We start from the raw sequence: 15,046 nt of genomic DNA, 5'->3' as shown, positions 1-15,046 counted from the left end.
GAAATATTAATAGATATAAATTAACATAGTTGCAAGCTGGATACTTTTTTAAATATACTATTCATGAGATATTATTGGAAAATGATGGTATTTGACTGAAATTGATAATATTTAAAAAATATAATTATAATATTTTCTGTTGATACTGGCGAGATATCTGTTTATTTACGCAATTAAACATATTTTAGCTTTTTATCTGTATATTTTTATCTGTATTTTTATCTGTATATGCAAAAATGGGATGATCCATAAAGTTTTGAAAAGTCAACTGCGTATAGCTTATTCGATAACATGGAACGCTGCATTTTAAACTTTATTTATTCAAAACTGCTACTTGGTAGGATAACTTATTCTGCATAATATCATTCGTATGCAAGTTGTTCAAGAATATTATGGCGTTTTATCGACCAAGAATATTGAATTCTAAACTAAAAATATATAATTATGATCGTATATTTTAAAATTCTAGCATCTATGTAATTTATATCTATGTAATTTATATCTTAGTTAAATAAATGATTGGATGAAAATAAATGATTGGAAGTTAAGAATTTGGATAGACTAAATTATTAAAAAATGCTAATAAGCACAACATATGACTTTATATTTTCAATAAATTCCTGTTAATAAAACTGTGTTTAGTAATATAAATGATATAGTTTGAATATATATCAGTGTGTTCTTATTATTTGAAGATTTGCAGTATTGTAATGTCTCATTACATTTTCGCGAATAAAAAATATAATTTATGAACAATTGATGTTTGAAGAAAAGTTATCCTTAACGCATGCTATATTTTTTTATTTAATCGTAATTTATTCAAAATGTAAGATTATTTTTGCATCAATAGATTTATGCTCCAGATACCTAGATAAGCCTCAATTTTGAAACCTTGGATCTTGAAGATTCTATATGCCACAACAGATAGATGATATTCCCGTGCGAAAGACGATCTCCTATATCTCGCCACCGAAGCTCCTTCTTTTAGATTCGTTCAAATTTTGAATGCCACATTGAAAGATAATACGAAGGGTCGACGTAAAGTCTGCGCTTGTTCCGTAAACTAGGAAGAAGAAGCAGCAGCAGCAGCAGCAATAGCAACACGATAGTAGTAGAAAATAGCCAGACGAGATTTAGCGATTTATGCTCCCGCCACGCCTGCATTTCGTCTCTTCTATGAGAAGAAATTGCTAGACGCGAGCGAGGCGCGGACGGAGGACGGACGCGTCGGCGTCGGAGAGAAGAAGGGAGAGAGGAAGAAAATCTGGTTCTCGTTCAAACGAAAACAGTCCCGGTCCGGTGTGTAGAACGGTCACGGCATATATATACGTTACGTATTTGTGGTGCACGCGGACCTTTGGCGTAAATCTCATGTCGGAAAAACTTCCTCACCATCGTCCATTCTCTCTCCTGTCTTCTCTCTTTCGCTCTCGATGTCTCTTTTTCTTTTTTCTCCCTGCCTCTCCTCGTATTCCTGCAACATTCGACTCATTCTATCGTGGTCCATCTACCTATATCTATCTCTTACCTCCCACGAGAAATACATTCGCGATTTCTCCGCTCTCTTTTCTCGATTTCGTCTGTCCGGCTTTTAGCTTTTAGTCAGCCATTTCAGTGGTGGTTCTCTCATGTACCGGACGAAAAGAGCCGGCCGCGATCGGCCGACAGTTGCGCTCTGCTCGTTACCGTCCAAGCTTTTCCCTTTTTTCTAAAGAATCAAGGCACCTAAGACCTGCGGCATCTGGAAGCGGATTCTTTTTCTTTAGTGCCACTTTCTTTAGTGCTAATAATTATTCTATTATTAACTCTTTAGGGCCGGCGTATATATCTACTATAATATTGGTACCGATGTATGATTCGATATTCGATATTCCAATTATTATATTGCATGTCAAAAGCTACGTGCAATAAAGCGACCTATTTCTGAAGGATAATCTTTTTTAGCATTTCTATCAAAGAAGTATCGAGTCTTTGTCGAGAATTCACCAAAGAACTTACAATTTACAGAAAGTATACTTAAGGAGGGGGCATTTTCTATATTATATCTGTAAATAGTTTTTTTCTTAATCTCTCTGTTGAATTATTTATTTCCCTTGGATACTTTTACTTCAACTCTTCCAATAACACTTCCTTTTCTGCCTCTCGATGTAGATATCTCAGTCTGTTGTTGCTCTCTTTCTCTCTCCCTCCTTTAGTCCTTTTTCCCGCCTCACGACACCATCCAGGGTTCTCTTCTATTTTCTTGCACATTTCTGCTGATTCCCTTTCCTTTTTCACGAATTTATTTTTCTTGTGTTCCCCAAGTCTCTTTCAATCTGAGTTCTCTTCCTTAGAGCATTTTAGAGAAAGAGTTCTTCCAGACGGCTGAAACAATTGACTCGTACATTAACATGTATTATTAAATATTTATAAACTAAAAAAATTGTTTTATTTTATATTTGTGAATAACTTCCAAACAAAAATTTTGTTAAATGTAAAATCAAATTTTATCATTTATTCATGTCTTCGAAGCTGAAATATTTTATTATATTTAATACAAGAGCCTCATTGAGGTCTTTTAAAACTATCAAAGAAAAATCTATTTTAAGCTGGCAAGAGAGAATCCGCAGATAAATAGCAGTGCGGGGAATTTGTAACCGAATACCACGCGCGTGTAAACACACATCACGAAAGCGTACAAAATATCGATTTCGCGGAGGCATTGTCGCAACATGATGGATATTTGGGAAATTCGACTTGCTGTATGAAGCTCTGGGAAAATTCACGTTCTCACTCCGCGACTGTCTTACAAATGCGCTTTGTAATGTTTGCCCAAGTTTTTGAGCGACCCTTTTGAGAGACAGAGTTACTGAAATATCAAATGCAGCATAAGCTTTTTTTATTAAATCTCGATTGCTACATGATTCAAAAAATACAAAATCTTTTTACAAAGTATTTATAAATTAACAGATATAGCAAGTTTCTTTCATATTATTGGTAAATAAAATAACAAAAAAAGTTGCGTTTTTATTAAGTTCTGCTTTATATAAAGTTATTAATATGACTTTTTTAAAAGAGAAATTAAAAACTTTTTTCTAAATAGAAAAGCGTAGAAGTCAATGGTAACTATAACTTTGTTTAATACAAATTGCTCCGAAATTGTGTAATTTTGTTTCAACTTTATTTGACAAATATGACAAATGTTTTATATCAATCTATCATATTGCTGAACTCTTATTTTTTTTGCTGGCGGTCTTTTTACACAAATAAATGTACGATTGCTATTCTGATATTGACTATATTTGGATTATAAATATGTGACACATATTACAATCGTGATCGATTGCAGCAATATTTGTAATTAAATATTAATAAAGGATTATTTCTATTTATTATAATATAATAATCGTTTAAGGTTAATCTTGTTTAATTGATTTATCATTCATGCATGTATTATAGAGAAAAATATATGAAAATATATAATAATAACAGTAGAATATGAAGAAAACATCAAAAGAATCTTAAATAACTTATAAATAAAATTTTCACATAGAGCGCAGCGTAGTTATCCATCATAATGGATTTAATGCCATAATGCAGCGTGAAACATCATTGTAGATACAAACAGATTAATAATGCTTACCAGATCACAGCAGGAGTCAAACAATGAATACGTTTCCACTGTACCGTTTAAATCACGCTGCATTGTCATCGTTCTTTCTCGACGTATAATTTGGCGTCGCGTGACTACGACGTCTCAATACGACGGTACTTGATTCACTATTATTAACAAGTTGCAATCTGACAGTATGCTTCATACGGTAACATTGTCACTTTGATCATTCGCGAGACAATGCTAAAACCCTGTTGGAGAGATCATACTGTAAAACCGGCTTTTCTCTCCTCACTACGAATTACAAAGAATTATAGAAACTATTGTCTTCCCCCCTTGGAATTATAATATTTAGCCGAATTGGCTCAATGTGAAAAAAATAATTAACATTTTTATCATGATACCAAAGAGAAATAAATAACGAACTAGAACTTTGTTGAGATTAAATAAAGACGAATGAAATTAATCTATTCAAGTGTTGGCGCAGATTGTTGGTAACCTTCGGTATGAAAGATTTAAGTAACATTACCATAAAAGTTATTATGACTTGTGTGCTTTAATATTAATGAAAGAATGCACTGAAGAGACATTCTTTTTATATGATCTTTCGATATTTGATATAATAATAATTGAAATGTTGAGAATATATATTTCCTGACAAATAAATGTTTAGCACCTAATGGTAAAAAATTAAATGAAAAATTTATCATATTATATTTATTAAAATTTATATGAAATGGTTTTTTTTCGTTTATTATTACCATCGATTGTGTGTGCGCTTCTTCGGAAGCCGGCCGCATTTTAATACGCGAGACAGTTCGGTGACATTATTAATCGGGACAAATAACGTTACTTCGAAGTGTCGTTACTTTGATCGTCGCGGGAACGATGCCGGAAGCAGACGCGAATCGCGATATACGATGTACGCGAATTTTCCCACTTGATGCGAATTATGCCGCAAGTGTATACATGTACGGAGATGAAGCGCAAAATTATCTCAGGCAGCACTCCGCAATTCTCGTTTCACGTCGGAATTCACTACTTGTACAAAAGCAAGCCCCGTATCTAGCAGACGCGAGATGCACTTGTTTGCTAGCTGTCTCAACGGCACTTCGACTCATCCACCGCTGATCTCATTGACTTACAAATTGTTCAATTAAAAACCATCTTTATATAAACATCTGCAAAATATGTATTGTTAATAACGCGATTCAACAATTCTTCGTATGCGTACGACACAATCAGTAATTTTTAGAAATTGAGATTACGATAGAAATTGTAAATCACGCATGAAAATAAGATTTCCATTATCATATTTCACGAACATTTTTCAATAAGACCAAATTCCTATAGGTAGTTTTTCTCATTCCTTTTTTTAAGTAAGACTTTATTTAAACTGATAAAATTTGTTTTTATTGAGTCAACCATACGCAACATAAATACGCTGTGGATCGCAATTTATATATAGAAGCTTATTATTCAACTTTGAAAAAGAGACAAAGGATATTAATTTTTCAATTTTCAAACATAATCTTCTGGAAAATGAAACGGATTGCTTGTTTTGTTTATTTATACTTATATATTTTTATTTAAACGAGGACGTGTCAGAAATCACGTGAATGAATGAATGAATAAATATATAAATAATAAACCAAAATAAAAATAACGATATGCGTAAACTTAGTTATCGCTTTGTTTGCTTACTCGCTCGTCTATTTACACCTGTATCGATGTATTAAACGTACAGCACATAACTTCCACTGCGATTGCGATAATCCGGACGATGGAACAGTGAACGGTACATTGTCACGCAGGAGCGCATGGCATTGTGTCGTGATCGTTGGGAAACAATGTCGGTGGGAGGCGAGGACCGTGCAGTTTACACTCGAAAGTTTTCGAACTTTGCACAAATTATATCGCGACAGGCCGAATGTGTGAAGATGAAACTCGCGGTCGTTCCCCGCGGTGTTTCGCAATTACAGCAATATCTCACGAAATTTACAACGGAAAATCTCACCGTGTAAACCAGCAAATAATTAATGAGTAGGTATGATTACATCTCTCGCAAGATTATATACGCGCACCGCGAAAGTCTAGTATCTTTCTCGCATATCACGATTTAAGAAGTACCTTTAATTTGTTCGGTTTCATAATATAGTCACGCGGCTATAGCTAATATTGTTCAACGTGAAACGGGATGTAATTTCAAAGTTGGTACACTTTATAAAAATTGAAAGAGAAGAATTTTAGATACCGAATATTTAATTATATTTATTTTATTGTAAATCTTTTCTATGTTGTATCAAATACAGATATTCTTTGAAAGTATTATAGAAAAGAAAAAATTTTATATTACATATATATTATATTGCAATTTAAAGTGCTATGAACAAAATGATTCAGGTAACATATTATAGACTTTTAAGAACACAGAGATTAAGCTATAATTAAATTTCATTGAACGCTGTAATTACATCTACTTACAGGCTGTTATAACTCCATCGAGCGAGATTAGAGCGCGTTATGTGCATGTTCATATGTGCGGAATAATCCTGTCACATCCAGTATTCCTACCTTCGATAGTATTTGTCTATACTAACAACGGTACCATAATTTAATACAGCTATCAATATATTATTATAATGAATTATAAGTGAATAATAATAAAACAGTTTACTATTATAAATAATTTTGTACTCTGTGATAAGGTTCTAAAATTAAATTGGAATTTATACGATAAATGAATCCATTATTTTGCAAATAGCACGATTTATAGAAAGACAATTGTTTAACTAAAGCGGGACTGCCTTAATTCCATTAAAATATGCTTTTTTATATAACAGCTATGTATTTATATTAACGTTTTTATTGTCATATATTAAATACTTGAAGAAGAATAGTGTGTAACTTAATAATGAAGTTTTCCTACTTGCTACAAATCAGGCCGTTATCGTATCTTAAGTGCGAACACGCCTACGTCTTCGTTATTGTCTCCTGCAGCGCCTCGCAATTGTTTTCTCGCAAAATTTACGGCAATGCCTCGAATTATTCCGGTAAACTTTGATATTAAAACACCGAAAACATGTTGTTTACGTATACAAAGTATTCCTATTAAGAGTATAAAAGATTTTGACAGATTTGCAAGATTATTTTGGATAAAATATTATGTGTGTATGAATATACATATATTCTATTCTAAATAATTAAAAATGAATCAAGAAATTCTCCAATTAATCTGAAAAAGATATGTATTGTCCTATATGTCGGAAAAGAATCAACATATAAAAATTTATTTATTTCTAAATGATATTAAATAAGTAGTGAAAAAGTAGGTATAGATTGAGAATAGTTATCGCGCGATTCTCTGTCTCTCGTCTTGGTCGTGTTACGATACTGCTTGCCAGTAGATGAGAATAGATGAAGCGGGAATACGTGGCAAGCAAGGAGAGCAGAAAAGGGGAGAGTAGAGAGAAGAAAAGATCTAGAGAGAAACGAACGGAAGAAATATAAAGGATCCTAGAAGGTACGTGAGACTCAACCAGCGTCTCGGAATACCCAACTGCGGGCTGCAGTGCATCGAATAGCCGTTTGCGTCGAATAGCCCCGCTGCGTTTCAATTTCTTTACATGCATTGTTGTATACATGCACGAGTTGCGACACTGTTCACGTTATTCGGGATATTTCTGTGGCCGGCCGCGGCGGTCTCGCTTGCAACTTTTTTAATTGTCTTACGCTGCACCAAGCGGATTTTCCGATATATATATTTTTTTTTTCGACGTCTGTACACGTTTGCGAATGCGGCTTACAATGAACAACGACTCGAAACGATGTCATTACAGTTCAATGACGAGCATTCATACCGCGAAACACATAGCAAGCAGAAACTATTCTTTATCAGACAATTGCAAAATTCTCATTGTAATATGTCCTTTGAAGTAAATGATTCTAATATAATATAATTTTTTGTATAAGCATGTATTGCTAAATCTATCTTTGAAGTTACTTTATCATCTCATTAATAACAAAATATTTTACATAATAATATATTTTCCTATCAGATAAATATTATAAGATTAATTAATTAATTCTTAATTATTAGTTTATAAAGAATTATTTCTAAGAGTAATCCTGAAATAGATTTTAAACTCTTTTGACGATTAAATATGCAACATTTTATTTATTTCGATTCTATAAAAAGAGAAATTAGACGGTAGACAAAATGAAGGAATCTAAAACAACACGCAGATTTTTCGCTTGTCCTACTCGCTTTCCAATCGTCTATTGAGTCAGTTTATTGTACCACAAATTCGCTCTAGATACGAACGTTCGTAAAATCTGTAGGTCGCGAACAAACTCAATCACGGTTCCGCAATACGGTGAGAGACAAGTACGAACGACGAATACGAGATTTCAAGCTTTTTGTATCGATACGACGACGTTAATAATTTTATTACTCTGTTGCTATTACTCTATCTCCTGTAGGTCGAAAACAATCGTACTTGCCGAATCGTTATGTAACTTGGATTTATTTACAGAATTGAGTAAGAACGGAGCGCATCGCTGTAATATTTCGACATTTGTCACGGACATAGATGATATCCAAAATATATATAGTGCACAACGAGTATGGTAAACATAAATTGATACATCAATCAAAGAGAGAGATATATTATTACATTTGCGGTAAATCACAATATCGATATTTTCACTCTGAATGAAGAATTTGTTGTATACACTAAAATCAATATTGAACATGCATGAAAATAATATTAAACAAGAGATATATATTGTACCTGTGGCAACAACAAATGAAGAGAGTGTCAATCTCGGATACTGTGGTCCTGTGAGTAATTAGAGCGTGACTGCGCTCATTATATTACAAATCTGATTAGCTTGTTACATTGTTAATTTTATTATTAAATATTTGTATCTTTAAAGGAGCGTTGAAATTAACAAGTATCTATTCTTATAAATTGACTTTTGCAAATACATGTATATTTGATTGACACTAAATTTTTCATTACGTAGCTCACACGTAACAATTATAAGAAATATTAATGGAAAGTATTAAAATCGCTAATCAATCGTCGTAATCATCGCATAGCCATTTGATAAAGCATATAGGTCACGCTCATAATTGATTCGATATAATTATTTTATTATCACGTCGACTGTCGTTTCAGCAAACGGTTGAAAGTCTGGCTGATACAGCCAGACAAATTATATTGTATTTCGATTATCCATTAACATACAGCTAAAAAGATACGCGCGCGGTACAATTACGATTTGAATTAGTTATTAAATTGCACATATCTTGAAACTATATTATTGTAGAATGGTAATACGCGACTTTCCACTTACATATACACATACACATAATGCATATCCACGGATGCATAAATGTAAATGAATATTTCAATAGAAAGCTATGTTGCATAAGAAAAATCAATTTCCTGATAGGAAGTTTCGAGCCGCTCCTCGCGTCTCACGTTTCCGGGAAATAGCGTGACTGACATTAAATCCCCTTTTTTCACAGTTGCGATACTCTTCATGTCTAGAGTGATTCACTTATCTTGACGACCTCAAATTACATTTGAACTACCTCTTGTATGAAAAAACGTTTTGTGTTTTAATAAAAAAGTTGCATGCTCTTTTATACATTCTATATCCGTATAATATCTATGCAAAAATGTTTTAATTCTAAATTTCTTGTTTGTGTTTTAGGATGGGGCGTACATAAAGAAAGACGATACGGATGGTTTGGGACTTTGTCCTTACGACCCACGACACAACAGCACAGCAGTTTTCGCCGGTAAGTTTCTTCTTTTACAGTAATTAGAATAATATGTTCAATTGTATTATAAGCTATGCGAAATCAACTAAATCGATGAGCTCGAACACCACATGAATTAATATTTTTTCAAACTTTGGAGAATTTTATTTTTTTCAAACAAACTCCAAAAAATAAAATTCTGACTGTAAGTTGTAACATACAGAAGTTTAGTCCCTAAAATATCGTTTTTTTTTTTTTTTTTTGGAGAAATTTAAGTGATATTCCAAGGAATAGACTTTCTCGTGGATGAAAGCAATCTCGGCGCGATCAATGGATAGTAGTATTATTGAAACATTTTTGCGTGAAGTCCGTGCCACTCTGTGCAGTTTCAAAAACCGTCCGTCCGCGCAAAACATTTATCGAGAACATTTTTATTACATTTTGAAACATATGTTCTACACTACATACCAGATTTGACGGGCGACGCGTGGCTTTGACGATGGTAAGTGCCACTTGAGAGATTCGACCGCTCTACAACGAGTGGAGTAGCTTGTGAGAACGAGGAGCTCGACGCGAATATCACGAGTCCTTGTACATTCCGCACAGAGGCGATTGAGATACACGCATGATTTGCGTGTCCCATCCATAGCGAATGTGATAAATATGCGTGAATCATTATGACAGACAACTCTCTCTCTCTCTCTCTTAAAAATTATTCCCTTTTTTATTATCACGTACGGAGGACTTCAAGTACGGGAAGTACTCAATTACTCATATATGACGCGATTTCGTACATATGTCTGTTTCCATATGTCTGTATATATAGTTTGCAGAATTTATTATTTCTTTACGATCAGTTTTTCTCTATTATTATTATAATTCAGTATTATTTTATATCGAAGAAAATAATTATATTTTTATTTGAATTTGTTAACAAGGTTATGCTGTGAAGAAAAAGTTTCTTTATTTTTTAAATAATATTTTATATACAATTTTTAACAGTTTTGATTCTCCTCACAATCTCCTTAACCAATGATATGGTTCTAAAAATCTGAACAACTCTTTTAAAAATATATATTATATATCTTGAAGCTGAGGTTCTGTTTATATTCAATAGATTTTTTGCTTGTTTTAAATATCTTTATTTGTTTCTCTTAAAGTTTCTCTAGAAATTCTTTATCCTGCAGTAAACTTATTTTTAATGTATTTGCTATTTTTAGCATGAGAGGGGAGATCAGTTCATGAAAACCATGTGCTCTAGTTACGCAGTATGTACACTGCCCCAGTTAAGGGTTAAAGATGAATGGACTTTACACGCGTTAAAGAATCGTTAAAGAAATGAACTGGCTCTGGAATTAGTCAGAGATGTCTCACTGTCAGATTAGTGCAAAATCTGTTACTATTATCTATTGCATTAAAATTTCAACTTTATTATCCTAAAAATATAGATGATTTTAAATAGCAAACAGTAGTGGAAGATGTTTTACACTACGTCACGTCACAGGCCATATATTGTATAACATTTTATTATTTATTACAGATTACTTTTATTATATAAACATAGATTTAACACACCTTACATATATGTCAATATTTTTTACATAAAATTTAATTCAAAATTTATTCAAAAATTTGTCATAATAGTATTATAGTAAAGCTTCATATAAAATTTCTTTATATTTCTTTATATTTCTATACTATTGTATCAGCATTACACGTATAGGTATGTATAGTAAGAAAAATATTGATGTACAAAAATGAAAAATACAAATTGTGTTATAATTACTTATATGACACATAAATAATTTAGCTCGCAAATAACAACACAGTTCATCAATATTGAAATATTGATATAATGCTGTTTGAGGATGTAAAAGTCCGATATAATTCGATGTAGAAATGTATCTTGTGCATTTGCTCGAGAAATTTTTTACGTGACGTATAACGTACAGTTTCATACATTGGACGTTATAATTTGCTGATTACGAGGCACGTGCGCGCGTCGTATGTTCGCCAAAGTGCAACGGTAAATCAATACTCTGGCAAAGCAAACGATGCCTTGCTTCAATGAAGTCGTTTTACAAACATGTTTGATATTTCTACGTGTAAATGGCGTGTCCGTCGGGGCGCATGACCCAAACTGTAAGAGATGCTATCTGTACATTTGATCTTCGATAGAATAATGGAGATTACAAAAAGAAACTTAAAACAGGCGGAATGTCCAAAATTTTTCGTAACTTCTCTCATATTGTTTATTTAAGAATTCGGTATAAATATTTCTTTAGAAAAAGTTCGGATTAAAACTAAAAAATAACATTATCAATAAAACACAATAATAAAAAAATTAATGTATACATATTTATCATTTTTTATTCTTGAACACAACAAATATCTTTTCTTGCTAAAAAATCTTGATTTTCCTAGTTTTTTTTTCTATCTCAAATCTCTCAAAAGTGATGCAATTAAATGTGATATTTTTATAACATCAATATGATCTTACAATTTAGAATGTGACTGTAATAAAATCAACTGTCATATTTTTCATATTTCCGCTATATAATTCTGGTTTATCAGTAGTGGACGTTTTTTTTTAACTTTTTTTATTATTCTTCATATCTTTAAACATATACTCGACGACTTTGCCGCATAGCAACTTCCTAAAAATACGATTGCAATACAAGGAATAAAAGTTGAAATTGATACATTATCGGTATACAGATTCTTGTTTTATTAGTTATATTTAATTATTAATTACGCAATTGTTTCGTAATGTTTAAACTATTTTTTTATTCTTAAATATCACTTTTCGTATTTAATTATGCGTTCGGTATTAATGAGATGAGAATAAATAGATGGAAGGACAATATGAAGTAAAATATAATAGGACGATATAAATTATAAATGATTAAAGCATAAGCGTATACGCACTGTACGCAGTCACTACGCACATATACCATAACTTATTTATTATCCATTATCTCGGATATATTATAATAATAAGATATATATAACTAAAACAATAGTGTCAGTTTTTGTTCATTATAAATTATATTAATTATAAATATTGTATATCTTGTATTATATTTTATTTTGAAAAATATGTAAATAGTGTTTCAGATTTTTATATTATAGAATATATTATAGAATATTCTGAAGAAGCTTGAATGAAACTCAGATTTCGCATATGTGAAAGCTTATTTTATTATTATATTTTATCTCTCTTTAATGTAAGTGTGTACCGCTTATTTTAAATTGGTGTTATAAATTCATTAAAATTTTAAAAAATGTATTGTGTTGAATTTAAGAAGTGGGAACAGTTTGCAAAAACACAAGTGTACACCTTGGTTTTTTCCCCCCATTATCTACAACATGTAGATGAATTGAGAAACGTTTTTAATGGATTAAAATTTTAAAAAGTTGAAAATTTATCGTTTAGAATTTTGTGAACAGAAAAACTTTTTAAAACATGTGCTTCTCTTTATATTACTTCAAATATATAAATTAATTTGTCTAATTTTCATACATATGTTAATGCTTGCTAAGAATAACTAATATCACAGATATTTTTTAATGTCATTTGCAATCTTGAATCATTTTAATTTGAACATACGAGTGATCTTTTCCGCCTTCTTCAATTTCCGCGAATTTAGTTCACTGGCTCTCGAATCTAAAATACGTCTCGTAAAATGGCTCAGGGTTTTCTTCTTAGAAGATATATATTCTCTCGTGGGAAATAAAATGCGTTCTATCATCGTATCCGTTGATTTTGGGATGATCTGACAGAGTCTTGCCGTTTCGAAGGTCTTCTCTGAAAATTTCGTCTCTTAGCTTTACCAATAGCTTCTTTGTACTGACACTGCAATGCGCGTGCTTATATTGCTTCCACTTCGAGCAAGCTACCGTTCTTTCCTGCGCGTCGAGGAATTTCGTCATCTTACGAAATCTTTTTAGAAGCTTTATTTCTAGACGGCGAAACCCCCAACATTTATTTTCGTAAAGCTACATCAGCCTGAACACTGGCTAGTATCCGCAATCAGTGTACGCCTGTACGCTCGCTCGTAGTTTTTATAATTACAGATAACGTTGCGTATTTAAGTATATTTAACTCTTTTTTTTAACTCCATCGTTTTTATTAAAATATTTAATAAATTAAAAGAAAATTATATGTATTGAAAGCACTTCGCTTTCGCTACGATTCGCTCCTCCATTCTCATGCACAGATGTCAGTCAAGAAGATATTTCTGCAAAGAGCAAACGCTTTAAAAAGGATATATATTCTGATTTTTATCTTGAAATTATTTATGGTTTATTTCATAAATGTTTAAAAATATTAAAAAAGTCTACTTGTATATATAAATTGGGAAAAAGACAGTTTGGAAAACATGTCAGTTTTGAATTCTTTTTTTTTAGTCAGTTTTTAATTAAAATTGTTATTTTTCAGACAATACTGTATATTAATTGTGTAGCTGTATTTCTCATAGCACAGCTTTTGTTCGAAAAAATGAGAATTCTTCAATCAAAACTCACACGTAAGAGATATCATTATTCAAAACCGCTTAGTGTTCGAAATCCTCTTCATTCCCGTGTTATAATGTATTATGCTTTGTTAGCGGCTCTATTCCGTATTCCGTATTCCGCTTTCAACAGCGACCCGTAGCTATCTGCTGAAACTTTCGTCAAGTTTTCGCGAAGACGACAGCATCGGCGTAATGCGTCGCCGACGCAACGGTGCATTAAATCACCCCTAAGTATAGCGCGTACGCAACCCCAGATCTCGACGGCGCGACGTAGCGCGGCGCGTTACGTGTCCCGCTCGCGGGATACGAGATGCGAGATGCGAGAGATGCGAGAGATGCGAGCAGAGGGATGCAGCGCGGGATTGTTCGGGGGTTGCGCGTACGTATAGCCAAGCCTCTTTCCCGCAGGTATTACGCGCGTGGCGCTCACGATATTCGCGAGCTTCGGCGTTGCCACGGGCTCACCGTAGATTTGTAGCCTGCAACGGGCACGTTCATCCCCCTAAGTCTAACGTCTACCTCGCCCCCGTTATATATGACCATCCGGCCGCTATATACACTTATCGCGCGCATACGTTGGCCGGCCTCAAATCCCATCGTGCTTTTTGAACGTGAAATATGGGAGCCCCGCGAGGAACCGCGGCGGGCGAATCCTTCGAGGATCTCCTTTACGGAAACACGGGAGGAAATGCAGTCGCACTGTGGATACCAACGCTGTGTATATACCGACGCATTATGTACTCTATACAAACATACATATAGCGATCAAAATCCATGGATTTTTCCTGGATTTTGCGACCGATTGCACGCGACACTGAGAAAAATTGTTCGCGTACAGGATTATTCTCACAAGATGACGAGCTTTTCTTCAAATAAAAATTCTTTGGCAAATTGAAAAATTTATTTCTATGCGCGCGCATACATATGTGTGTTTAAAAATAAAATTTTTAACATCGGAACTTAAGTATTTTGTTTGATCATGCGATAAAAACGCAGCATGAAACAAACTTTATTTTTTAGTCTAACTAAACTATTAAAAATTATGTCTTGTATCTCTCATACACATATAAACATATGTGCTATACTTTTTATTCTATCATTACTGAAATAGAATATTGCTTAACCTAATATTTAGCCGTTACATCAAAGTATTAAGGACAAATT

The 15,046-nt window shown here is 32.9% G+C and overlaps 1 protein-coding gene across 2 annotated transcripts in view; it reads left to right on the top strand.

Moving 5' to 3' along the window:
* LOC139820787 (semaphorin-1A) overlaps positions 1 to 15,046 on the top strand; it is a 207,594-nt gene that overhangs the window by 181,040 nt on the left and 11,508 nt on the right. For both annotated transcript variants that reach the window (XM_071791312.1, XM_071791311.1), the window contains exon 6: positions 9,317 to 9,404. In XM_071791312.1, coding sequence (XP_071647413.1) covers positions 9,317 to 9,404 — 88 coding nt within the window. The remainder of the gene's footprint in view (positions 1 to 9,316; positions 9,405 to 15,046) is intronic.

The sequence above is a fragment of the Temnothorax longispinosus genome, chromosome 10, assembly GCF_030848805.1.
Source record: "Temnothorax longispinosus isolate EJ_2023e chromosome 10, Tlon_JGU_v1, whole genome shotgun sequence".
In the NCBI taxonomy this organism is placed as follows: Eukaryota; Metazoa; Arthropoda; class Insecta; order Hymenoptera; family Formicidae; genus Temnothorax; species Temnothorax longispinosus.
Note: the sequence above shows the minus strand (reverse complement) of the source record. Positions and strands in the feature narration are given on the sequence as shown.